The sequence below is a fragment of the Euwallacea similis genome, chromosome 27 (genome assembly GCF_039881205.1).
Source record: "Euwallacea similis isolate ESF13 chromosome 27, ESF131.1, whole genome shotgun sequence".
NCBI classification, from domain to species: domain Eukaryota; kingdom Metazoa; phylum Arthropoda; class Insecta; order Coleoptera; family Curculionidae; genus Euwallacea; species Euwallacea similis.
Window position 1 is genome coordinate 572,094 of NC_089635.1, and position 26,953 is coordinate 599,046.

General features: G+C 33.6%; 1 protein-coding gene across 4 annotated transcripts in view; it reads left to right on the forward strand.

Moving 5' to 3' along the window:
* Positions 1-26,953, forward strand: part of LOC136417265 (neurotrimin-like) — a 118,566-nt gene that overhangs the window by 63,816 nt on the left and 27,797 nt on the right. For all 4 annotated transcript variants that reach the window (XM_066402880.1, XM_066402881.1, XM_066402877.1 and 1 more), the window contains exons 3-5: positions 14,547-14,754; positions 24,113-24,271; positions 24,329-24,457. In XM_066402880.1, the coding sequence (XP_066258977.1) occupies positions 14,547-14,754; positions 24,113-24,271; positions 24,329-24,457 (496 nt within the window). The remainder of the gene's footprint in view (positions 1-14,546; positions 14,755-24,112; positions 24,272-24,328; positions 24,458-26,953) is intronic.

Below are 26,953 nucleotides of genomic sequence, written 5' to 3' on the forward strand. Positions count from 1 at the left end.
TCAGATCCAGAAGAAACTATTTCTGGTTACAAAGAGAGAGGTTGTTTGAGACGCACTCCACCCCTAAATTCATAAAATCATGAAAACCACTTGCAGTATAAATTTCTTAAATGTAGCACCTTGCGTATTTTTGGACAGTTAAATATAAAGAATAGTGGAAGCTGGTTTTAATATGCACATACTATAAATTATCTCTTACCCTTTTCGAGTTATAAATATTCAAAAAAGGATACTTTAAGAAAATGTAGAAACATGTATGAGAAATTCTCAAATCAGGTTCTTTGTTCTTCAACTACTCAAAACTTGACTCTGGATGTTTAAATACAGAAAACCATATAGAATTTTTCTAGTATAGATGAATCTACACTTATCCTTTGCTACTTTCAACTTACAGAGGTTCAAAAAAGACATTAAGAAACCATATTAGAACTTCTTAATTTCGGTTATTCGCTCTTCAACTAACTAAAAATCAATTATCTTAAATACAACATGATTTTTTTGTCATTTTGAAAAAATAATTGCAAATAATAGGTAAGTTATGGGGAGACATTCTCTCTTCTGCTATATTGAAAGAGTCAATTTATCTTTAAGTTTTTGTTGTAAAAAATGCCTTAAAAATGAAATTGTGTCCGATCAAGATTATCGAAGTTAATTTAAAGGAGGGGTGAAATAAATTGCATGAAGATAAATCATTGCAAAATCGGGCCGAAGAAATTAGATGAAAAATTAAACTTGGCAGGTAATCTAATTAAGGACAAATCCCAGTAATTCGAAAAGATGGTATCTAAGATTAAGAAACAAATACCTGTGTCCCAGAGGGAAGAGAAGCATAGTGTCAAGTAAAGCAAGCAACGTGAAAAAATTCCGACAAATCCGGAAATATATTACCTTAATTTGTCTTCCTAAATCAGAAAGTACAAATTAAACGCCTTTATGATGACTTCTTGAGATTATTCAGAGTTGAGTGATAGCTGTTTTCAAGAAAAGGCTGCGGAGAAATCCCCTTGCGAAAGTAGATAAACGCTCATCAACAATAAAAACATTTAAAGTTTGTGATGAGAAAGTTTGGAACGGTTTTTACGACGTCAGCTCGGTCTTGTCCGTCGCCCGTACCGAACGTCGACTTTCCACAAAACCTTTCTCTCTTTTTACATACACCCTAAATCGTAGATTGGGTTCGGTTATATCGATTTCAGACTTTGAATGATTAGCACGCAAAACCGTTTCCCCAAGCAGATTTTTCAAACTTAAGGCCAAATGAAGATAGGGCCAGGTATCAGCGATCTATAGCTCGTTAAAACGAAGACTAATAATCCCTTATCAGTTATACCCCCGGTCGTAAGGCTAATAAGGTTCGCTTTAAAAGACGAGGATATAATTGTTAAAAGTTCCCCAATAACTATAATGGAAGAGCAGCCTGAAAACACGACTTTACGGCGTCCGGTTATGTATAGCGGTGTGATGGTATCTCTTTCTTATCACGGGATCGCGACTTTCCGCAGACGCTCCAGTTCGCTTTACAGGGGACAAATTATCGTTTTATTACCTTTTTTAAACTTTATTCTCTTCATTTTTCGACAAACGGAGATTAAATGCTTTTTGTTTTAATTACCACTGCAACAAATGATGCATCCAAAAACTTTTTTGCCAACAAATTTAATTCGTTCAATCTATATCTTTGTAAATTTTAGGTCCAGAAAAGTTTTAATTTTTATTGTTGTGTTTTCCTGTTTGCTCAAACATGTGTAAAATTAAAAACTCTTTGCAAAGAATAAGTTAAAGGAAAGCTCTATAGTAAATCAGAAGTTGAAGTGTACATTTTTCGCGGTAAGTCCAGCTCAGGTCGGACTAGAAACTCAGTGCTGTCGCGTCTAGAGTCAGGAAATTTACTACCTTGTTTACCACTTATCCACGTTTACACACTCGGTCGGGGTGCACCACGAAATCTTTGTTTCTGCTGGCGTGGTGCCCATCTAGTTCTCATTTAGTTCTTTTTCACTACCATTGACGCTGTCTATAAAAACCTTCAGAAAATTAGTTTTTTTTTTCATTTTCGACTCAAAATTTGAATGTTTGGCGTCGCTCCTTAAATTCAATATAAAAAATAAATACGAATCTACTCCCTCAATTCGACAATTCGACGATGCTGAAGGGAAAATCGTCCGGGGTTTGTCGTTTCTGTTTTTGCGAAGGGAATAATGTGATTAGCTATCTTGACATTATTCTTTCAGTCTCTCTGTTAAATTTGCCCCTGCTAGCCTTGGGCCTCCGAAAATTTCAAAAGCAAACCAGATGAAGTGACAAAAATATGGTAACAAAAGCAATAGAAGTTTCTTTGTTAACACCGCAAAAATACAGATGCAATCTATAGTAATAGAGACATATATAGAAAACTATTACACTGTATATAGTATAAACACTATAAAAATCTGAAATTTTAACGTCCTTATATATTTAATTAATATTATATATATATATATATATATATATATAATAATTATCAGAAAAACGTGTCTATAGTTTGATTGTTCCTGTATATGATATCGTAATTTTCTTCATTACTGTTATAAAGGACGTTAAAATTTTATATTTTTTATAGTATTTGTACTATATGCAGCGGTAATTTTCTTAGAGATTAAGCTGCGTTTCACCACCATGAACTGTTTTGTTCAGCACTGGCTTTTGACCTTCTCAAATTAGAATTTAATTTAGAAACTTCTTCACTTTTTAGTTTTTTTATCATTCACATGTTTTTAAGTTTTTTTCAAATGTATAGAAGAAAAATCCTGTATTTTCAGTATATCTTTTTATTTGGTTTCTGTAACAATTTCTATAAATGAATATAGAATGAACATAGAATTTAATTTTATGATAAAGATTCAAAGTGAATTCATACAGATATTTTTTTAACTGTTTTGATGCTTGAAATTTGGAACATGTCTAAGAAAATATTTTTTTTAATTAGGTGTTTTTTCTTAATCTAGTAGGCAAGTTGAATGGAAACAGACACAAGAAACCTTTACCGATAAATTTAAATTTTAAATTAATAAAATGCTCTAAAAATTTAATGAAGATTAAATAGGCGTTCATTTCGTAAACCAATTTATTCTGTATTTTTCAAGAATCATTTTGAATCGAAAACTAATAAATGTAAATAAAAAATATGAATATAATATTTAAAAAACTGAAGAAGCCACGAAATGAAAGCTTGAAATTTAAAGTCTTGTAACTGTAAAGTACGTTTTCTAACAGCTGCTGAAACCCTAATCATAAAATCTGGAACAACCTGTGATAAACAAAGAGAGCATTGAGAAATCTGTTCCATAAAAATGTAGGCACCTTTCGCGAAAACCGCATTTTTCTATTTTTACTAACACATTGACTGCAACATGAGTCGCGGTAGAGTGATTACTCAATATTTATAGTGCGCAAGTGATTTCGTTTAAATTTTATTTCCTTGCGAAATGTATATATTTGTTGGTTTTTGATATACAGAGATTACAGGTCGCTAAAAGCTTGTAGAAAGGTCCACAATGAAAAAAAGATATCAGTCTTCTGCAAGCGACACTCCAGTATATTAATAATATATTACTCTTATACGAAATCGGTCCCTCGGGAATTATACGTTCTCTATATTAACCTTCATCAAATCGTTGCTTCTCGTTTGAGTCAAACCGACTACTTATTTCTTGTTTGAATTATGAGCCAGACCGAATTACTGTGTCGCGCAAACTCGACTTTATTTACCTTCAGTTAATCCAGTTCTGTTTTGAAGCAGGGTAGTGAATGGTTTCGTTCTATTTTGCAGTTTTTAGTTTTCCTGAGATTTATTCATAAGTATATGATGATAGTTCACATTTTTCTACACCATATTGTAACTGCAAAAAATTGTAGTACTCGTATCGATTATGTTAAGAAAAATATTTTCCATTTAATTTGTTTCACATTTTTCAATATCCCATAATTCTGGAGTGGAGTCTGTTCAAACCATAACTCAGTCCTTATTTATAAATACACAATAACGCACGTGGAATACTAATTACGATTTTGAGTTACCAACCAAGAAAATGCGGTTTGAGACCGCATCCCCAATTGGGAAACCACATTATAAACACCCGGTGCCCCATTACACTCGATGGCTTTCATTGCTGTACCGTAAGACGGCGCTTTTCAGTACTCTTTTTCGAATATTTTGATCAAGGAACGCCCCTGCTAATCGCAAAATTAATTTCTCTCACCTCAGCCTAAGAAATCAAACCCTCTTTTCGAGTTTGCCCCGGAGCTTAAGAAGTAATACCGATAAGTGTACTGCCTATACATCCGTATTTTACGGGATTTCATTAAATCCTAATAGCGTGTCTTAATCTGATATGAAGTTTGATTTAATCAGAAAGGGAAGGTTTACTGCGGTTTCCTTTTGAGGCTAACTTGGGTTAAGAAAGAGTTTGAAAGAAAATGTAATAAATAGAATTTATAAAATAATGATATCATGTATAACATGAATTTGATTAACCGCTCTTATTATTATTATATTTATTTATTGATTTGTTCGAAAATTAAGTAATTTGTTAAACAGCTTACAACTCTAAAATATTTAAAAATGTCGGTATTTTTTTATTTTGACAAGGAGGTGTTATTTAAGGAAATATTTAGTTATATCCGGACCTTTTACAACTTGGAGAGTAGCTATACGCGCATAATTAGGGCTTTCTGCGATTTTTCTCATGAGTACGTGGTTTCGACATAAAAATTAAACTGAACCTGACTAATAAAATTGTTCGACCCAAAACAGTCGAATCGCAATTTAATTAAATCCGTTCAAGCACATTCTACTAAACGCGAAATTTTAATTGTGTTATTCGCTTTAATAGTCTTCACTTAACACAGGAATGCACTTGACTATCCCATCTCACAGGTTGCATATTTGTCTTTCGATGTCATTTTATTTCCTCTCAATTTTCCCTTCCATTTTAGACGTCTTCATTCCCAGAAATATAGATGGGGTTGATTTCAATTATTTCAGTTCCTCATCAGTTAGGATAAAACAAATTTCCTCGAATTAAGAGGCCACGATGAAAGCTCTAAGAGTCGGCGAATTAAACGCTACAAAAAGGCGTTTTGCCGGTATCTGAAGAAGCTAAATCGCTGAGATCTTGCCACTTGTAAAGTAAGAATGGGGGACCGAGAAAGCCATTGAGAACCTGGTTTAGTCCCGGATTTAACGCCCTTTCGAAAAGAACAATCGAACACAACAGAGCCAAAAGAATTCCACAAATTAAATAAGGTCTTCCGACCATACGTACTCTATAAAACGAATGACATGACTTTTATTTGATGAATTTAATTAAATTTGCTTTAGTCTTGACTGGCTTTTCAGATTTTGAGTGGGAGATTTTTTTAGCTTATGAGAGAAATATTTTGTTAGGGACAAACGATGTGGCTGAATAGTTAAAAAAATTATGAACGATGTCGAAATAAAGGCGAAAAGTTTTACAAAAGCCGACCGACGGAACATCTGTGGTTGTATTTTTAATATCGAGTATTGAGCCAAATTGTCAGAGTTTCTGGAAGGAAATGATGGATAAGAAATTCTTGCGGACAATACGGTGCATGATTGATTCGTCGATGGACATCGGATTTAAATCATACGAATCCCATGTAGATGTAAAGTCAGTTGGCAAACGTTCTTGCAAAAGTTTTTTCGCCGTTCAATTTTCTTTCTGGAGGTTTTCCCCAATCCCTCTTTTGCTCGTTTTCGCACTCGGTTCTTGACGGTTAGTTTTTTAATACATCAGACGTCACGGTCTAGTCCTAAAGAAATTGGACACACTTTTTACTAATATCCTAGGACGCGTTTCCCAAAGATAACTCCAGGGGATGTCCTCGTGTATTTTATGAATAAAAGATGTTTCATTTAATTTTCGGTATTCGTTTTGAGCGACAAAAAAGCCTTTCTTCCCCTAACTATAAATTTTTCTTTTATTTTTCTGTGGCGGGTTTAAGTGGACTCTGTTGCAGCTTCTAAGAAAAAATGATGGAAAAAGTATTTGTGCAGTCTTCTGTCCTTTAATTTTTACGTTATTTATTCAGTACTTTTGTGTTTCTATGTAATAATGTTGTTGCCTTGTACAGTGTGGTTGTACGGTTCCCGACCACATTAGTAACCCCTGATTGCAACCATTTCTTGTCCTTTGGTAAGGATAGCCTACTAATGAGTGTACAAAATGCCACTATTTTCCTTTTAAAATAATCTAGTTTCATCTGACTTTATCAGCGAAGATCCATTTCCTAATCGCATAACATCATATCCAGTATGTTTCTGATTAGGCTGGCAATCTCCTAAATATATGATGTAGAATACCTTCATTAAAGAAAAATAACAAGTTCCGATAACCCCTCCCTTCCCCTGGGGACCGAAGATATTGACCCCTACAGAACATAGCTCGAAATCTGTTTTTCTTGAAAAACTTTTCAAGAACTGTAACTAGATCAATAAAAAGGCTTCCCATAGAATATTTGAAGTCAGCAAACAACGAAAGCGAAAACATTAGGCGAAGTCATTCGAGGATTCCTGGGCTTGTTCAATTGGACATTCCAATGGTACTGCCGGAGGAGGAGAATGATCGACTCAGGTTGAAACAGTCATTTGAAGTAAACATTTCAAAGAGAGAGGAATTTAGAGTGTAACATTTTCAGCCATTGTCGATCAACAATTAGGTTTGGTATACTGATAGCTCACAAATGACTGAAACAGTCATCGAAGTCACGGCATACACAGGACAGGCTGCGGGATAGGCGAATTATTTCCCTTGGGAAACTATGCAGCGATCTCCCAGGCCGAGGTTTTCGCTATATTTATTTGATGTCGCCACACAAGTTTCGTGAGGCGAAGAGGAGGAAGAGAATTTGCGAAACAGCCAGTAGATTTACTGAAAAGGCTTATCCCATCTCCCACATATTTACCAATCAATTCTATGTACCCTTACCGAAATCTGAAAATGCCTACTTCGGTTCCCTAATAATAAGGCAGCAGACCCTGACGGTATAACATAACCCATCTTGTCTATATCCCACATGTCTTGCTTCTCAGCAAAACATGTTTCACACACAAAGCCTTTATTTGCGAATGAAATATTATTGATCTTCAATATTTGTATAATTATTGTGCCAAGTTTCGAAAGTACTACTCACAACTTTTCGTGTCACTTAACATTGCACGTTTTCACTGCTATGACTGATCACCAACGTCACTTACCAGATATGCAAGTTCTTTGGTGCAAAACTTTACAAATTCCATTTTATCTTATCCAATAACTGACAGCCATCCTTACTTGAGTTCATATTATAGCCTCTATCCAACGCATATCCGAGGAAAAACAAATTGAACTTTAAGTCCGGCACATAAAGTACATTAGATAAGGAGGTGTGGATCTTGCAATTTCCTGTATCGGCCCACACTAAAACTTTTCCGACTACTTTCACATCCAAAATGTTTCCATCTCCCAACTTGGTTTCCTATTTGTTGGAGGTAACGGTTCTTCAAAAATGCATTTTTCTCTACAGAAATGCTCCCTGAATCAATCTGTTACCCTCAGGTGAGGATCACCTATGCTTTTCTCGCATCCAATAAAGGTCCTTGCTTTCTTTCCTCCTTTTCTGCTGACAATCAGCTATTAGATGACCTGCTTTCTTACAGTAAAAACACTTCTGTTCTTTGTTTCTATGATGAACCTCTCTGTCAAAACACTGTGTAGCTAAATTACCAACTCTTTGGTGCAAAAAACATTTTATTGTCTGAGCATTATTGCTTTTAGCTGCAAAGACTGCATTGTGTTCAAATGTTTTATATCTCCCCTCCTCTCGCATGTCAACTCGGTTAAATTTTGTTGAGCAAAAGGTGCGGACTCCCATACGGTTTCAAAATGCTTGCACTCTTCGTCGATCATCGACATACACTTCAGAGTAAATTTTCTAAAAGTCCGTTATTAATTTGATTTTATATAATAGTTTTATACACGTCTCTGGTTGGATTTGTTTGTGCCACGATCGTGAGTCCTGATATTTTACTTGATATTTCACTAGATGTTCTCAGACTTAATCTCGACATCGAACGCCAAAGATCGTCATCGAAGGGATCTGAGAGGAATGCCAAAAGGAAAGCGTGGTGGTCATGCATATATTGTTAGATGTCATTTTGAGCTCTAATTTCATGAAAGACAATTTAATTTGATTGGCGTTTCGCATTGCAATCCTGTCTGAATTCTGTTTTCGGACCTAATATGATTTAGTCTCCTCAGATTTTTTAAAAACGATCGCCCTTGGCCAAACTTTTTCTTTATTACGTTTAATTACTACCTACTCCCATAGCATATTTATAATATGGAAGTTTTATTTCAGATTTTTATTCGCAGAGACACTCATGAACATGGTTTTCTCTCTTAAGTTTTAACTGTAAATCTAGAGTTAGTAACTGTGATCGAAAATTTCAGCTTTGTAAAATCTGAACCGAAGATGCATCTAAGTTTATTAATAGAGTATTGTTATATTCGATTAAAAGTTCTTTATAGCCTGATGTCCCATCAAAACTTTTCTTAATGATCTATTTGCCAATATTAACTGCTTTTTCAGTAAGCTCATTGCTTTGGTGATAATGTGGTGGGCAAGTTTCGATCATAGTATCTTTATTACGATAATATTTTTTACAGCGGTTTGAAGTAAAAGCCAAATTACCAGCGATTAAATACTTCAGATATCCGAAACGTGTAAAGAAGTCTTAAGAGGAATCAATCGCTGTTTGAGGAGCTTTATCATTTCATTTTATTGTTCCGATCCAATGTCAAAATTATTAATTCTTTGTCATTTACCTCATGTCTGGCTCCCCGTTGCTTATGATTTTTACGAAATTAACATCTGTGGCTGCACCTTCGTCTTGAAACTTCAGGCCTTCCTGCTTACTTTGCTCCGAAGTCCTACAGAATGTAATGGCTTTATCCAAAGTTAACTTGTCGATTCGCAGCAGGGCTTCTCGGGTCACCGGGTCCTTAATCATCACAATCTTGTCTCGGAGTGCTTTGTCCTCGATACTTTCCGTTGGGTCTACCTCATTATAGTTACAGGTTTGAATAAGGTGTTGGAAGTTCGTTAAAAAATTTCTCAAATAGTTCCCCATTTCAGTCGGAACTCGTTCCAGAAAATTGTAGCGTTCAAAACACTCATTGATCCTTGGATTGACATATTTTTCGATCAGCTGAATCATCGAGTTATATTTTCCCGGTTCGACTTCACTTAGTGAGAATGTAAACATAATCCTGGCAGACTCTCTACCAATAATCTTTGTCAATATTGATTATTTCACTTGTCTGACGCCCCATGTTGACTTGTTGCAACCAAGTAATCTTTAAATGTGATTTTCCAAAATTTTCAATTTGCAGCAGCGTTTTGCATCTAGAAATAAAAATATGGCAGTAATTTTACGAGTGGGAAATTATGTTGCACAGAACGCTGAGTTCGGCAATTTTCTGAGGATATTTTATATTTGCTTTACACTATCGTTCAGTATTCTATTAATCTGATTTTATTGTTGTAAATAAACGTGTTGGGACCAAAGTTTTTTTGACAAGCCGGTGAGTCTTGACCGTTTGCTTTATAGTCGATCAATTACAAGCAACTAATCGACCACCGTCCGTTTTCTGCAGTTTTTAGTCTTTGGTTATGACTACACGAATATCCATTTCGTCTACATTAGTATCCACATCTCCATTGAGATTAAGGAAACATGGATTTATAATTAAAAAATGTCCATATATCTAACTTCTAATGTCAAAGACGGGTCACCCATGTAGTAGAGTTAATAAAGCAATATATATACGTCCAGGAAACCTAGAAGAGATGCGTGTATTGCCGTTTGAAAAGTGTATCGAAAATGACCGTCCCGCAAAGGCGAAGGAAATTCTTTTGACAAATGATAACCAAGAGAAATAAAAAGACTGTGATGATACTTTCGAATTCCACCTTCGGTGACGTAAAGCCTATGAATAATTTCGACATTTCTTGCCTCAAATTTCTTTATCTCCTTGCGGTATTTTCTATACGCTTCAAAGCCGCTTGGGTATTTTATTCATTTTACAGGACGCCAAACTTGAGTAAATTTCGGATTTATTTCATAAAAATCATACACCTATTACCCATTTTTTTTCCTGTATAATTCTGCTGAAAAGCGCCCAAATCGACAGGTCAAATCCCTCTCGGCGGCGACAAAAAAATTAAATTGGGAGCGGCAACAAGACCCCAGGTGAAGCTCAATAAATCAAAAATAATCAAGTATCCCCTTAAACGTCATGCATCACAACCTGCGCCACTTTAAGCCGATGGGGTGAGTTTTGGCAAAACCCGCAAAACTTAGTTAAGATTAAATTAAACTCTCTTCATAACTGCAATTTATTATGCAACCTTCGTGAGTAAACAACCGCTATCTATAAAACATTCGATTGGTTTACTGACATGTAAGTGATTATAATACGAAAATACTCCTAGATCTGGAGGCTAAGCGACTTCTACCATCCTCTATTATTCGGTCCAGAGCATCCCAACCTCATTTTCTCGACCGTTGATTTTCTGTCTCGACCCGTCTCACTGTGGCCTCTCCGTCTTTGTTTTATCATTTTTAAATCTGAGCACTGTCTTTCATATCATATTTCTTCCACAGTGATTAGCTTCAGTCTAAGATGAATATTTTATGGGACATCGGCTTTAATCTCCGAAGTTTAAAGTATAGATTCCACATATACAAAATATCATTTTTAGCGTAGAACATAATTTGAAACAATATTAACTTGGATTTCAAACATTCGCGATGATTAATGGCCAAATGCTGTCGCATTTCCTCAATTTAATATTTAAGTATGCGTCAAAATTTTTTAGTCTGGAGAAGTTTCCAAACGCTCATCCCTTCTTACTTTAAATAACAAAGGTTGTGCCCTAGTTGCGGATAATAATTATAAAATGTACAAATATGTCGCTTGAATCGTGAAGTCGAAAACCTTCCTCACGACTCAAAAAGATACTGAAACTTTGTATCCTTATGATCTTGCTTTAAGTATTCATTAAGAAGAAAAATGCTCAAGACATTGGACTGATTTACAAAGATGTAGCAGACAAAATAACGTAACTGAATTGTAAAATTTAGGAAAAAGTAGAAGGAAAAGTTTCAAGATTACAGCCGTTCTTAAAAAAGGAAAACACTGAAGACTGTGGGCTGACGGACAAGCCTGGCTGGCAAAATTAGGGAAAGTCTACTACGTTGCAAGAGTGTAGTAGACCGAGAGCAAACTAGAGTATCTTTGGAAATTTTATTGCTTACTATTTAATTGTCAATTAATGCTTAAGCACATCCTTAAAGTTTCCCTGAAGAATTAGAGGAATAATGAATGCAGTGGGCAGACTCAGAGAAATATGAGTGTGTGAGTACACAAATTAAAATTATTTGACATATCATTTTCGTAATTTCGTTAAGCCCTTACGTTAGATATCATTTTACGTAGGAAGAGGAACAATGTTATTTTTGTATGCTAAACTCTGCATGAAAAAGACCTACTTTCGGTAATACAATATTTACAAGCTTGTTTGTAGCGATAAGTGCCTATAGATAAATATAGAGAGGCTAGACTACCTGACGTAGAAACTGATACCGTCTAGTCTATATAAACTGTTACCCATCCTATGTAATCTAACGCCTTCAGCACACACGTTTTGCAACAATAAGGAGAGAAATTCGGATCTGTATAGTCAATTATAAGAGTGTTAGCAAAGCAATCTGACTGGGGTCTTAACTTGCAAAATGTTAATGTTGTCACCGCACCAATAGAAAAATAATGGCTGATTCAGGGAAAGGAATTTAAGTTGAAGAAGTTAAAGGCCCCAGGAGGCGATAAATTGTAAAAAGACGAAAGGTGTATTTTTAATCCCCACTCTATTGTCTGTCTGTTCAATGTAATGGAAAAAGTTCGTCAACTATGATATAGACTTGCGTACATGACTTGAGAGGGGCCAAAGTCTTTTCTCACGATAGTATAAGGAAAACTAACTGAAATTACGAATATTCGAAGTGATAAAAGACGTGAGATTTGAAATTATATTAAATTATCATTTATTAACAAGTCGTCCGGAGCGTAACTTTCAGTGACTTTTAAGCACGACTACATGACGTCTACTCATGTATGCATATAAATAAATTCAAAACTAATTAGCAGCTTGACATATAAAGGGAATTGTACGAATATATCCTAAAATTATTTTTAGTGAAAATAAATTCTCTACTGTTGTGGAACATTTGGGATTAATGAGAAAACCTGTTGAATAGGTTATGAATATGTACAACCAGGACAAAAAATTAGGGTCGATAGCAAGAATATTTCAAACACACACAAAACATAAAAATTACATTCTGAAATAATTTTAGAAACACGCTAGTTTTAATATCACTGCCAGGAATGAGTAATTGAAAATACAGTCAAATAAAGATTTTCATGTGGGTGGAATAATGCGAGATAATCGGTGATTTGCGCTCAAGCTTTACACTACTAATTGACAAATTTAGCTGTTAAATATTTGAAGTTCTCACTATATGAATCATAGATCTATCCTAATGGGATACCACTAATAAATCAATTCTAGAGCTGAATGTTTAGAATTTCCAGATCAGTGAGACAACAAGCGTTCCACGTGAAAGCGGTCTTAAATAGCAAATCGCATACATGCAAACATACGTACCAAACCATTTTACACCATTCACGGTTTATCCAGATGAATATGGTTCGCACCGAAGCGTTGGGCGAATTTATATCTGACAATTGCTATATTTACATATTCAACCTGTATACTAAATTATGTATGTTAGAATTATCAGGGTAATGCAGTATATTCTGCAAATAACCATAAATTTGTAGGATACTGTCGATTAATTTATTATCCAAGATTTCAGTTAACCAGACAATTGAGGTGTTCAATAGTAGCTATGAATACAGTTCCAGTGAGTAAGCACAAGTTAGTAAGTACTAGGTCTTTATTGGTTGTCACTATTGGGGTTTTAGTGGGAGCAGATTCTGTGGGTAATGATCAATATATTTCATTAAATCGGGCAACGAGGAAAGAGTAGAAATTTGTTTAATTCTATGTACTTCGTATTCAATCTCTGAAATTGATTTAAAATTTAATTGGTTCAGTCTGATTAATTCAGTTTTCTAAATTTGGTAGATCTTATTAATCTTAATGAATTAGAAAACTGGTTTCTTGTTTCGTTTTAAGTTTTAATCATGTTTAGATCCAAATTTCCTAATTGAAACCCGCATTTTTCTAGTTCAATTCTGCCTTCAAAACCTCCTTGTCGCTCTACCATTAAATTGAAATTCATGGGAAATACAGTGAGAATCTATTTTATTGGGTGGCTATAATTATAAAACATTCCTTTTCCCTACGTAGAACTTATCAGGTACATCAAACACTCAAATTGATCCCCAGTCTAATTTTAGTATTTTAGAACATTTTCTTCCTGTTTCTTTCCAGTTTTCATCAGATTAAAATCTCAATTCCTTTATTGTAAATCGTATTTTTTATAATTTAATTGTTTAACATTCGGAAAATCCTATTTCTTATTACTGTAAGGCACATATGCAGTATTTCCCAATGTTGCTCAGTATTACTAGTTTATCACTTACAAATCGTTTCAATTTTTTCACTCCTGATCATCACTTTTTATTATTTCCAATGCAATAAATATGTTTCTAGTTGCACCTTCTGGGTTTGGATAATTTAGTTTAAACTATTAACTTTCACCTTCAACTAATACCAATATTAACCCTGTCACAGAAGATTTATAGATGTGTTTTCAGGAAGAAAAATGCATATTTTATGACCAGTTATGAAAGGGCAGTAAAACCTCATGCAATAAAACTTTCATCGCAGTGGAGTTCTTTATCAAGTAACCAATCAGAGAAGGAGAAAGTATATTGGCAGTAGCCTTATTTGATTGAAAACGAGGAGGAAGCAAATAAAGCATATGTGATAGCAAATTTGTTCGAACTTATTTGACAATTTAGTAGATTCGTTTTTAACAAGTCCGAGAGAGAACCGAATAAGAATCTGGAAAATCCAGACGTAATTCCAGCCAAGTTGAATTAAACAATATATGCTGGAAGCGAGAAAGTTTGGGAAATAAATATAAACTAAAATGGACAATATTAAAATGCGAATCTTTTTCAATTCAGAAACTTCGGCGGTAAGTTAAGTGTTTCCCGATTTTTCTCTATTTCCTACAATTCCAGAACTTTCAAAACAACTAACTTATTGATAAGAAATTCGAAGCAAAATAGAGAAAAACTGTAATAGATTGGTCGTTTATGTTAAAATGCAATATTGCGAAGAATCTTTAATAAAAGGGAATTTTCCTATACTTTCTGCCGTGGAATTCGATGTAAAACATGTTATTAAATAATTCTGCTGCTTAAAGACTATATACCACGTGACTAACTCCCCTTCTTTATTACTTCCAGGTCGCGTGGATGCATTTCGAGCAATCCGCCATCTTGACAGTTCACAATCACGTGATAACGCGTAATCCGAGGATAAACGTATCTCATGATAAACACAGAACGTGGTTTCTGCACATAAACAACGTTCAAGAGGAGGACAGAGGACGATATATGTGTCAAATCAATACTGTGACAGCCAAAACACAATTTGGATATCTTCATGTTGTTGGTAGGTACATTTTTAAAAGCAACCAGAAATTTCAAATTCTTCACCAAGAAGAATTATTAAAGGTGGAAATGTTATGCTTCCCCTTGAACCCTGAGGCTAAGTAAGATTTTGTTATATTAGATTTTTCATGGAAATATTCCAGCTTCAGTAATGGAGTGTTTACACGGTTGTCTGCAATGTTACCGAGGTTTTAATATTATATTTACACATCACTCCCAGCTATAAAGCAGCTTTGAGTATCAAGGCTAAGTCAGAAAAAAATCTATTTGTTCCACCGTTAAGGGTTAATTTAATTTAAAATTAAACGTCACATGTATTGAATTCTTCTTGGTATTTCAGATTTAATCATATGAGGTAAAATTTGGAGGCTCTAATCCCTAATCATTCTAAAAGGTAAATTAGTACACTTTAATTTCTCTAGATGTAAAATTTCAATTTATCAGCTAAAATTTTAAGATTTTTGCCCCCTATCGGTCTGCACAGCAATATAGTTTATATAGATTCCAATTGCATTAATCATAACACTCATTTAGAATTCGATTCAATTCGACTCATTTTAGCAACAAATTATTATTAAAATTCCAAATAGTATGGTTCTTGAACTACGGAGTGGCAGTAGCCAATGGCGTAGGGAGCTATTACGATATATTGTATTTTCTATGTGAGTAAATAAATCAATTCAATTATTTTACTTCAAATTTGCCTTATGGAATTTTTTTTTACGAAAAAAGCGATTTATAAGATACAAGATTTAAAAATTTAAACATTCGTAAAGAAACACAAAGGCTTAATACATCGCTGCCTTTAAAACGACTCTGTTTTGAATGTAAATTTATTTCCACGCGTTCCCGAAAGATCAAGAACCGTACCTGTATATTCAAAAGAGGAGAACACAGTAAATAAGTACTAAGATCTAACATTTAAATATTAAAAAATTGTAAAATCTGTGACCTTTCAGCTTTTTAAGAACCCAAAACTCGCGGAATAATATCGAAATCCAACACTGATTAAAAAAAAACTGTATCCATCCTTAGAAACTTGCTACGCAACTGATTTTAATAAATTATGCAGCCCCTGAAGTTACTCCGTTTTAGCTTAAATTGGAAAATACATTTTAAAAAAACGGGGTACATTTTAAAAAGGAGCTTAACTGTGTTTTCGAAAATTAGAAAAATTCTGTCCCTTAACGCTCTAAATATCAAAACATTTTCTATACGATTCTATAATTTTTTATTTTTTGTTTATGAAACTTATGAAACTTCAATTAATTTTTGACTACATTTTTCTCTTTATATTTACCTAAAGGAAAAGACCTCATAATATAATATTCAAATGCAATACCTATATATTACGATAATTATTAGGGTCCTTGAGTACAAAAGTGATCACTGCCTTTCATACGATTTCATATATTATTAGTGCCCCTGCTTGACCTGTGAGTAACACATTCGACAAGAATCAGGGTAATTTCTGTACTGTAGATGGTGGAAAGGTTTGACTGTATCTTTAAATTTTAGAAAACACTCTTCTTTCATAATTCTAAAATGTCAATATTTTTTTTTATCCACCTAAATACCTATAAGGTTTGTTTACATAAAAATTAATCAATTTTAAGTGATTTACCGATGTGTTTAATTGACTCAAATTAATTTCCTTCATTAAACTATTAAATTTAGGTGTTAATTCACATTTAAATTTTCTTGCTCTTCGGGTTTTTCGATATTTATTAAATTAGGAAAGTGTCATCCTTTATCATTTTAGACAAGAAATTTATATGTTCAATTGATCCTATTTCTCTATTTCTTAAAACTATTATAATAAGATTTAACGTCAGAATATTCAAAGGATTGGAAATTTTAATTAAAAAAAGTCAATTTTAATGATTTGCTGCCTATTCTGCTAACGCTGCTATGGGGATATTTCTAAAAATAGTTAAACTCTAAACGGAATTAAAGTTTGGATATGTCTTGTAAATTAGAAAACGGTTGTCCCGTGTCACTCTAAAACATCATAATAATTTCTATACAACTGAATGCTTTTTAATTGCTCTAACACGAAATTAATTTATTTTTCAATTCAGTGACTTTATTTCATATTTTTCTCCAATCTTGAACTTTCTATTTGAAACTGCGAGCTACTAATTATACGATAAAAAAAATAAACAAATTACGAAAATTTAAGCTCACCATGATTGTAAAAGAAATAAAACGTTCTTTAAAGTTGATTAAATTACTAGATACCCATCTTCCGAGTTTGAGTACTATCGAATTCAGAGGTGGTTAGCGTTCAACTAAAACAACAGTAAGAAGTAGAACTTCTTACTTCATCCCTTTCTGTCCGGTGAAAATGCATTACTATTCGCTGCAGCACCCCAAGGGCTGGTGCAAACTTTTTTTAGCTGTCAGAATTCATTAGGAATTTCTTCCTTACCACGGCATTAGTTGGTTGGTCATAACACATAAGAAGGGAAATTTTTTGATGGTGCCGACAATTAAATTCATAGCAGAAAAGAATCTATTTTAATTATATAACGACAATATATTTTATTAATGATACGTTATAAGCAAAAATGCCGCCATTGTAAAGAACGTCGTCGGTACGCTGAAATGTAAGACAAATTTGTTTTCAACACAACGTACATAAAAGTCGGACCTTTATTCAAAATAAGCCTTTATTCTATTGACAAAAGGTTTCATGCCTAAAATAAAATTTAATTTCCAGAAAGCACGCCTTTTATTTCCGTTTCTTGATCAATTTCCGAAGTGGTTTTCATCTAAAACGTTTTAATTTGACTAGATCGCAGAAATGTAGATAATTAATAAGCTGATTAGCACTGAAGGCAGTAATTTCATAATGAGAAATAGGCCGTTTGTGGATTTTATAAATTCCCTTTCAGTTCTAAGTTTTCATTCAAATATTCTTTGTTTAAGACTCGCTTGAGCTTTGTTGTTTCATATTTTCATCAAAGACATTATACCAATAACTAATATTGTAATAGTTATGACTTTTTAACATCATATCGATGAACCATTCAAAGACCGAATTTTGACAAATCATTTATGAGATAAAGGAAAAGTGTTGTAAAGGCATTATTTCTGCAATTGTATAGTGGTCGTAAAATCCCATTATTCCCTATTTTAAATTAAAAGTTAGACCTTCCTGAAGTTAATTCCAACCGTAATTACTTTACAAAAAACAAATAAGCTTAAGAGTCACATCAATTTTTCCCTTCTTGCTGCACTATAGATTGCCTTTCCGTTAAAGACACAAAGAACCTAGACATTTTAATTTAGTTTGTTACTTTGCCCTTTGTAACTGAGTTTTTCCGTTGCCCATTGCACATACCATTGGCCTCTTGTAGGCGATTAACTAAAACTGAACTGAAAACTGAAAAAAACTCAAAGACATATAAGGGCTCCTGCCAATAATAGAGATATAAAAAACTGAAAAGGTAGCGGCCACATAACGACAATCAATTATAGAAAAACGGACATCGTAAAATGGGCGTAAAAAACCTTAAAGACGTGTCGAGGAGGATCTTTATCCCCATTGTATTTCGAACAATTGGTCCAGAGGAAAAGTCCTAAATGTGTGGTGTAACGTATTTGGGAGGTTTTGCAATATTACGATAAGAATAGCGATCCCGGCCCTTTTTGTTCAGAATAAAATGCCTTTAGGAATTTAGCTCTCCCGTTTCTTTGGACATTATTAATTGATGATCTCCTAGGTTACTGCGCTTATTAAATGCTAGTAATGGGCCAAAACTTTTTTTAGGTTACTGTAAATTCTGCATGTATGTAATTTAATGCATTTTTATCCTCATAACTTTATAAAATATGATTCACATTTTATATTATTTGTTTTAATCCTGAACAAGTAATGTTATTCTTCAATTATAAACTCACATCCTTCAATAAACCCGTGTATCTACATTATAACGTGGAATCGATACAGCTGGTAAACATCGGAAAGAGAAACAAACCTAGGCTAATAATTAAACCCAAATGATTTAGAATGTGCGGTGGAGACAAATATGTATTCTGGGCCGTTTTCGGTTGTAAGGTGAAGCTTTCTGTAAAGCTATTACCTGGTCAATTACATCGAATGGAATTGAGGTTTAGGATTATAATTGAAATCTGTGGGATGGCTGAAATTCCCTTAAACCTAGTAATTGTCAGTCCTTTGTGCTTTACTATGTTTCTGTCTTTCTTCTCTCTCCCCTGTGCCACTGACAGATCGTTTAGTGAAGAAGGTAATTTTTAATTTGTTGCTTGACTATCGAACTTAAAGAATGCTTCGATTATTAACCGTTTGTTTTTCAAGTCAAATTTTGCGATAGTTAATTTACATTTCCCTATGCAAAGACACCTCCTATTTGAAGTATCTATCGAGGAAACTTTAATTATGTTTAAACAACACCCCAATTGCTAATATATGTCTCATATATTAGCATCAAATATTTAAGAAATTGGCAAATTAAACGTACCTAAGAAAGTTTTCCCAGTATCGTATAGTCAGAGCCAAAAAAGGGAATCGGAACAGCGAGTAGTTGCAGGTACAAAATAAAATTAGAGCATGACTGAGAAAGTTCCTTAATTGAAATAGATATTCTAACAAAAGCCTCTTTCGTTTTACACCAAACAATCGCAAGTTTATAAAAGATGGTCCGTGATTGAATTTTCTGTCTGGACTTAGTGTCTTTCAATTTTAAAAACTGAACGCTATAAGCTTTGTAGTGATTGTTTTTGTTTAGTGAGATATTGGAAATTGTGGACGTAGTCAGAATTAGTGAACCCAGGTGGACAAACCTGGAAGCAAAAGTTAAAGCTAAAGCAATTGTATAATCTGAGAACTGCATTGTCAAAAGTATCGCAATTAATTACTAGAACGGCGGCAAGTTTCATCTTTTTGTTCCGAGGATCTGTAGGAACAGATGAACAATAACTTATAAGGTCACAGTTGTTAATTAAGAAATTAATGTTTGTAACTTATAATTTAAGAGGATTGTTCAGTTTTAACAGCGGTTTTCCTCATCACTTTAATTATAGCTCTGCTGTTTGCCACCCATTTTTCATTTACGAATTAAATGTTTTTAACTTTTTTATTTATCGCCACGCTCAAAAAGTTTTTACTTATTAAAGTTCATTCTTTACCCTCTCCCATTTTTTATAAGCGTAATCTTAAGATATTTCTCGTTTATTTTCTGAAAAAATTATTATTATAGTCAATATTTCTAGGTATTACAACAACACTTAAATTACAATTAGGATTACTCCCCTTTGGTATGGTTAATCTCTATAATTTGTACCACGAATTTTGCGAGTATTCAAGTCTTACGGAGGAATAGCAATTTGTATATAAATCATATAAAAACACAAAGGCTTTAACATGTAAAGGATGTTATTTTAATTAACTATCAATTTATATGCAAATGTTGTTTACTGTCTGTAAAAATTAACCTCAGTTAAGCGAACACTTAGACGAGAGCCGGCTTTAGGGAATTTCAATAAATCGCAAAGTGTATTGTCTTTTAAATAAGCCTTTTCCACATTTTTTGTTGAAGTGCTTCGTCAATAAGTTAATAAATATAATTCCTGTAAATTAGAAAACTCTCGTTCTTCGTCGCTCTAGTGGTACAGCAGTTTTATGGAATTTAATGAAAGTAATTGTGTTTGATCGTAAAAAATTAGAAATTGACTATTAAAGAACAAACACAAAAATAAAAAGCAAAATACACTTTCAGGGTCGAGAAATGTTGTTACCATCATAAGTTTTTGAAATAAAGCTAATACTGTTTCATATGAAATAAATCATATCTAGGCTGTAAATAACTATTTGGGATGTACAAGAACTTCATCTCAGTTATATTTATTCGTTACGCTTCGACTGCAGAAAAATAATAAAAGGAAAATACGGCTTGTTTTTTATACAACACAGATATGTGATTTCCATTTGAAGAATTTAAAAACGTTTATATCTTTATGCTTAAAGGAAATGAAAACATTGTATCCAATTCCAGAATGGATCCGTTTAGGAAAAAATATATGGGAAAATAAACTCAGATAAGGAACATAAAATACTTAGGTTGTTAATAAAAGTGCCCCCTGGGAAAATCAAATTTCATTGGCAGTAAAAAGAAAAATAGGAGGATCTCAAAATTTAAATATATAAGACTGCTTTGATCGAATGGACTGGATTCTAATGCCGAGTTGGACTCGAGTATCTTATTGAGTTGAACGTTCAGTAGACAATCATTGTGGTCCCCGAGAGAACATTCCAGATTTGTCTGGCCCAACGTTTAAAAGGGGATGCACTTCGATTGAATTTGTGGTTTAAAATTATTATTGCTACAACGAATTTCCGTGTACAGAATTTTTATTGTTTGACTCCAATACTCGACGTGAATATTGTATACAAGATTTCGTTACCACATCTAGGAAAAAACTTTTTGCGTATCTCTGCAGCTCCTGATATTTCTACGAAATATGAAATATACATTATTAACGAAAGGTTTTTGAAGGCTCGTAATTTCTAGCTGCCCAAAAATAAACAAAAATGAAATTAGAACAAAAGGAATTGTGCGGATCCAGGTCTAAACATGGCCGGGTAAACATAATTATAAGACAAACAAGCTCATTTAAATTAGACCCGGTCCATTTAAAATCAGGCATAACGGCTCTAAAAGGTCAAAAAGGTAAAATTTGCCCATAATCAGCCCCACCGTACGTGCTGTTTAACTAGGTCCTGAACTGCATGGCGTCTTACCGTAAAGACACAGTGTGTTCTATCTTCGAATCTAGACTCGGTGGTTTAGCCTTTTGATTAATTCATACCCTGTTTTAGGAAAACCAACAAGCTTTACTGCATTTACTAATTGCGTTTTTATTTCAAGCTCGGATTTTAGGTCGTTACGCTAACTTCAAGTATTTGAAGGCACCTTCCAAGAATACGCAAGTAAGTTGCTAACTTTAGCACCTTAAGACCACAGATAAAGTATTCTCTTTAGTGCGATTGGCACAGGAGCTTAATATAAAAGCGGAAAATCATAATCAATACAGCTTGAACAGGAAAAGTAGTTTAATACCTAATTTCATTTTGCTGTAGTTTATAGCAAAACACTTTTTAAAGTAGATTGGTTCTTAAATTAAGATATATGTTTGTGTACTTCCTACATATCACTTAACATAACTCAATTATCTCTCTGTTTAGAAAAAGGGGACTTTCTTAAATATGAGGAGTACGAGGAGAGTTTAAGTAATAAGCTTAAAGGATGGTTTATTGTTGAGATCTTTGTTACCAAGTGAAATTATTTACGAAATAATGTCAGACAGAGGGATAAGAAAAGTCCTATTTTAAAGGCGTGTTCTCTATGCAAAAATATGGAGCCCCTCGAAGAAATTCACTGTTATTTAGATTTTTACAACGACTCCTTTGGAATATTTTTCCAAGTGCTTGACAGATGTAAATTTTATAGTTTCAAAAATAAACTTTCGTGACAGCCCATCAACAAAGCTCTGTTCAGGGACCCTTATTAAAAACTTTGCGTCACCATCTGTTTGTCTGGTTTAAATGAAGTTTATTTATGATAAAGTTGTTTTGTAAAAAGGTGAATAACACTTCAAACAAAGTAATCAAAGAAGACAATTTCTCGCTTGTCTCTCGTATACAATATTATCATACACTGCATATAAATTCGCCTTACTTTAAACCGAACCCATTACACAGTGACAAAATTTCTTAAAGCTTATATAACCGAGGTAAAAAGTCGATTTTCCAATTTACTCGCAAGCAATGAATCTTCCTCCTAGACAAACACATTGGTTTACCAGCGGAGATAGGGGTGCACATAATTTTACATACATTAAAAGTTATTATACTGTAAACTCTCATAAAGAATATAAAATTAAAAATAGTAAGTGTTCAAAATTAGTTTAAAACGTTATATTCCTAAAAATTCTGTTGTGTAATCACCCTACTTCAATTATTTTTTCCCTTTACAACTGATTTTTTATGGACGATTTCTCGAATATTTTCATAAAGCTAGTCCAAAGTATGTGTTTTAAAGTTTCAGACATTCAGCCCTAATATTCCTCTAATTTTGTAATATTTTGATAACTCAACTTTCGATCTACTTAACCTGCGATTAGTTTTTGCAGATCAGATAGTTAATCGATGAAGCAATTTTGAGCTTGATGAAGCTACATTAAGTGATAGACGAAAAGGTTTTTTAATTTCACTTCAGATTTTGGGGGTCACACTTTAATCAAGATTTTGTTAAAATTAGACACAATTTCAACTCTATTTGAGCGTTTAGATGCTTTTTCTTGACTAAACTGAACATAAAATTGATGAGTGAAGGGAGGTATGAGTATTCTGATTTTAACTTATGTCATATCTGATTTGTCAACCATGAAAACTAATTCGTAACTTTAGAGCTGCCAAGGATAGGTCAGAATTACACATAATACCAGGAGACATATACTGGAATGAGCCAAGAGACTGATTGAAATAGCTGATTTGGAGATATATTTTAATCTTAAAATCTACTGAACAACCTCCTAATGTAGAAATGTTGAGGAGAAAATGAGTAATGAAATACTTAAAACCAAAAAAAAAGATTAACTCTTACTACACACAACACCCTGTGTCTTTTTAGACATTTAAAATTTGTGAATTAAGGAGATTATTTTATGTATTTCATCTTTCTACTTATCTGACTCAATCTGAAATAGACTGGAAACAAACGAATAAACGATTAAATTAGAGCTGCATTGTCTTGTTGAGCGATGAGGGACAAGAATTTTACAATTGTATGTTATGTAAATGAAATGAATAACCTGCATTAACTTCGATTGTTGTCTCATTGAAAAACAATATAGACTTCCCAGATTTTAAGTCCGGGTAAGATGTTACAGTGCAACTGTTATTGCACAGGAAACAAAATTTTTATGATCTAAAATCTTACTCATAATTTCACTCTTGATATTCCCAATATAAATAAATTGGCACTTCTCAATAAACGAATTTACGTTCCCAGCAATATAATACCCATCTGAAACGAGTCATTCTGTATAGTTTTATTAATCCCTCTAAATGGATGTAGTGTATAAAAGGGAAATTTGGTTATAAACGTTTGGCAGTTAACGTCAAATTTATCTGCTTTACGTGTCGTTGCTTGAAATGCTTTAGAGGAAGCCTCTTATAAGAAAAAGTGTGTGTATTATAGCTCTTAAAACGTCGGGAATCGACAAAATTGCGCCATATTTGCATTTACGAGGCGGACAGACAGCAGCCACAATTTTGTCCCGATAGTTTTTTTTATTTATGATCTTATTTAAGAGAACTTGTTTTGTTACAGTTCCTCCAAATATTGATGACTCTCTCAGCAGCAGCGACGTAATAGTGCGAGAAGGAGCTAACGAGACTTTGATGTGTAAAGCTACAGGATCGCCTGAGCCTGCGGTAAAATGGAAGAGAGATGGTAATACTAAGATTACTATTAATAAAACTATGCAAGGTATTAAGTTTTAAATTTTTATATAATGCCAGAGTGTACATAGACGTGTTTTTACAGTGCCAGACTGGGACGGGGAGAAATTGGAGCTGACGAAAATATCCAGACTAGACATGGGGGCTTATCTCTGCATAGCTAGCAATGGTGTACCTCCCACAGTCAGCAAACGCATAAAAGTCAGCGTAGATTGTAAGTTTCTTAATAGGTAATTAAAAGAAGGCCAATAATAAAACCGCGGGAGATTTCTAGCTTTGATATGACAGAAAATTGGAATACGTATCGTCTTGCTTTCGTATCTTTATGTACTTTTCATATTCCCAAAGCTACAATCTAAATTCGAATAAATTTCCGGTAATGCCCCTTAAAACTTAACGGTTTTCTTCGAAAGTAAAGTAACTTCTTTATTGGAGATCGGAACAGACTGATAAAAAATCTAATCAAATCCTTACATAGGTAATGCCGGATTTCGGTGCCTGTGCCAGCATTTAAACTACATTTCCTATTTTAATTAATATTCTGTTTCCTTTTAAAAGACTTTCACTTTCGCAGACAGGTTTTTACGACTTTCTTTTAACTTTCTCTCTCTCTCTCTCTCAAAAAAGGAAATCGAAAGTAGAGTTTTTGTTAATAATGAAATGCCGGACAAAAAAGGCACGTAGTCGAGAGCTGGATGTAAATTATGCACGCATTACTGCCCTGTTAGCGATAAAACTCTTAACTACATTTATGTGAATTTTTTTCTCATTTTCATAGAACATCATCCCTTGATCTCTTTTTTACAAGTTCGTCGGCTTTTAAAGCTCTGTACCTCAGACACAACAAGTTAAGGGCGACTTATATTAGAATTCATCTCCATTGATCACAGGTTCATACCTAACGGTGTAAACCTGTGATCTATAGGATCTTCTATTAATAAAAATCTAAAATGGACGATCTCCCAAATTAATCTCTTTTTAGAAAACTTCAATCAAGTAAGAATCTTGATTGTAGTCTCTTCAAATCACAAATGCAGAGAACCTTCTATTCAAGAAAATCAACTTTTTGATGGCAAAAAACCTAGGAAATTACAATGGTTTTTTAAAGATTTTTTGGAGCTATAACTCCTAAGATATAGGTATAGAGAAATCTTTACTAAAAATTATTCACCGTGTTTACGGATTTTTAAAGTTCAAAAATATACAGGGTATCTGTATACAAGGGTCAAGTTTCAAAAAAACTAGCAGAAAGGCAGAGAAACTAAAATGGATTATTTACAAAACGAAAAAAATTAAATGCAAGTTCAGCTTTAAGAAGCAGTAAGTTTTTTTTGACTTGCTGACTTCGTCTGGGCTTTGAAGTTCATGCGCCCGGTTGTATAGCTTTAATTTAAACTTCACCTGCAGGTAACCTGGATATTTTGTCAAATCTCATCAATAGGTCAAATGGAAAACTTAAACTTCAGTTTGAGTTTAAACTTAGAGTATACAACTGAGCCTTAAGCTCTTTGCCCTAAGGGTCAACAAACATTGCTGTTCTGTATTCCAAACAAATCAAATATCTGTTCAATGCATACAATCTATTTTAATTAGCTTGCAGTTAAAATTAACAACACATTAATAATGTTCCTTTACATACGTTTCTGGATTTACACTTCTTCGTACATAAAATTACTAGTTCAAAATGAGTGTTTCTCAAAAGTCAAAATTGCAATTTATCAACATGATTATTGTTAGTTCCATTAAATTTATGGAATGTGTGTGCATGTATTTTCACAAACATTCTATGCATATTGCTTCGGGCTAGTGTTTTGAATTATAGAATAGAGTTATAGAAAGTCGATAGGCGACTAACACGGCAAAACAGGTATTTATAATAAGAAAATCTTATTAAAATTGCAAAGGTTTGTATAAGTATAATTTGAAAAGGATATACAGAACGTGACAAAATCTCGACATATTATAAGGGCAAAGAGGCAAGTTACAAGTAGTGTAGTAAAATGAAGCCCATAATCAAGTGGTGTTTGCGCTGTATGATGGTCTGGCAAACCGACTAAAATGTCTTTTCATTATAGCATGCAAAACAGCTGGCAGTTTGAACGAACAGAAAGTGGTAAAAGTCGAAAACGAAATTCTGAACGAGAACGGAACAACAATACTGTAGCGTATGCCCTATAACTTCCTAAGTTGTCGCGTTTTAAAACTTCGACTTCCGATATTTTACCTTGGTAAGCAGACACTTGGGAAACTCTATTCTCGGGAGTAACGATCATTATTTTCCTTTATCAGCTTATTATATTCCCGGAATTAGTTAGATATTAGCGGGTAATTAACGTCTTTAGATGGGTAATTAATGAAACATATTTATGCTAAACACTTGCACTTTTTTAGCTTGCGAGCCTTGAATCGACACTGTGCATATTTGGGTTTAATTCTAGGGTTTAAGCTTGAGGCACTTCTGCAACGTTCTGATAAAATATTCAAATGAGAGTTAACGTAATTCGTAACATTATACTCCAGTTGCTTCTTTTGCATACCTTAATGAACATATTTCTTCTGCGAACGACCCAGGGCATAAATATTAAGCAAATAAGTTAAAAATTTCACCCGGTTCTTCCTACAGTTTTGTAAAACATTTGTTCAGAACTTTTCTAAAATATTCTCAGTTCTGTCCGTCGTCTGTCTGTAATAATTAAGGCCGACATTCAGG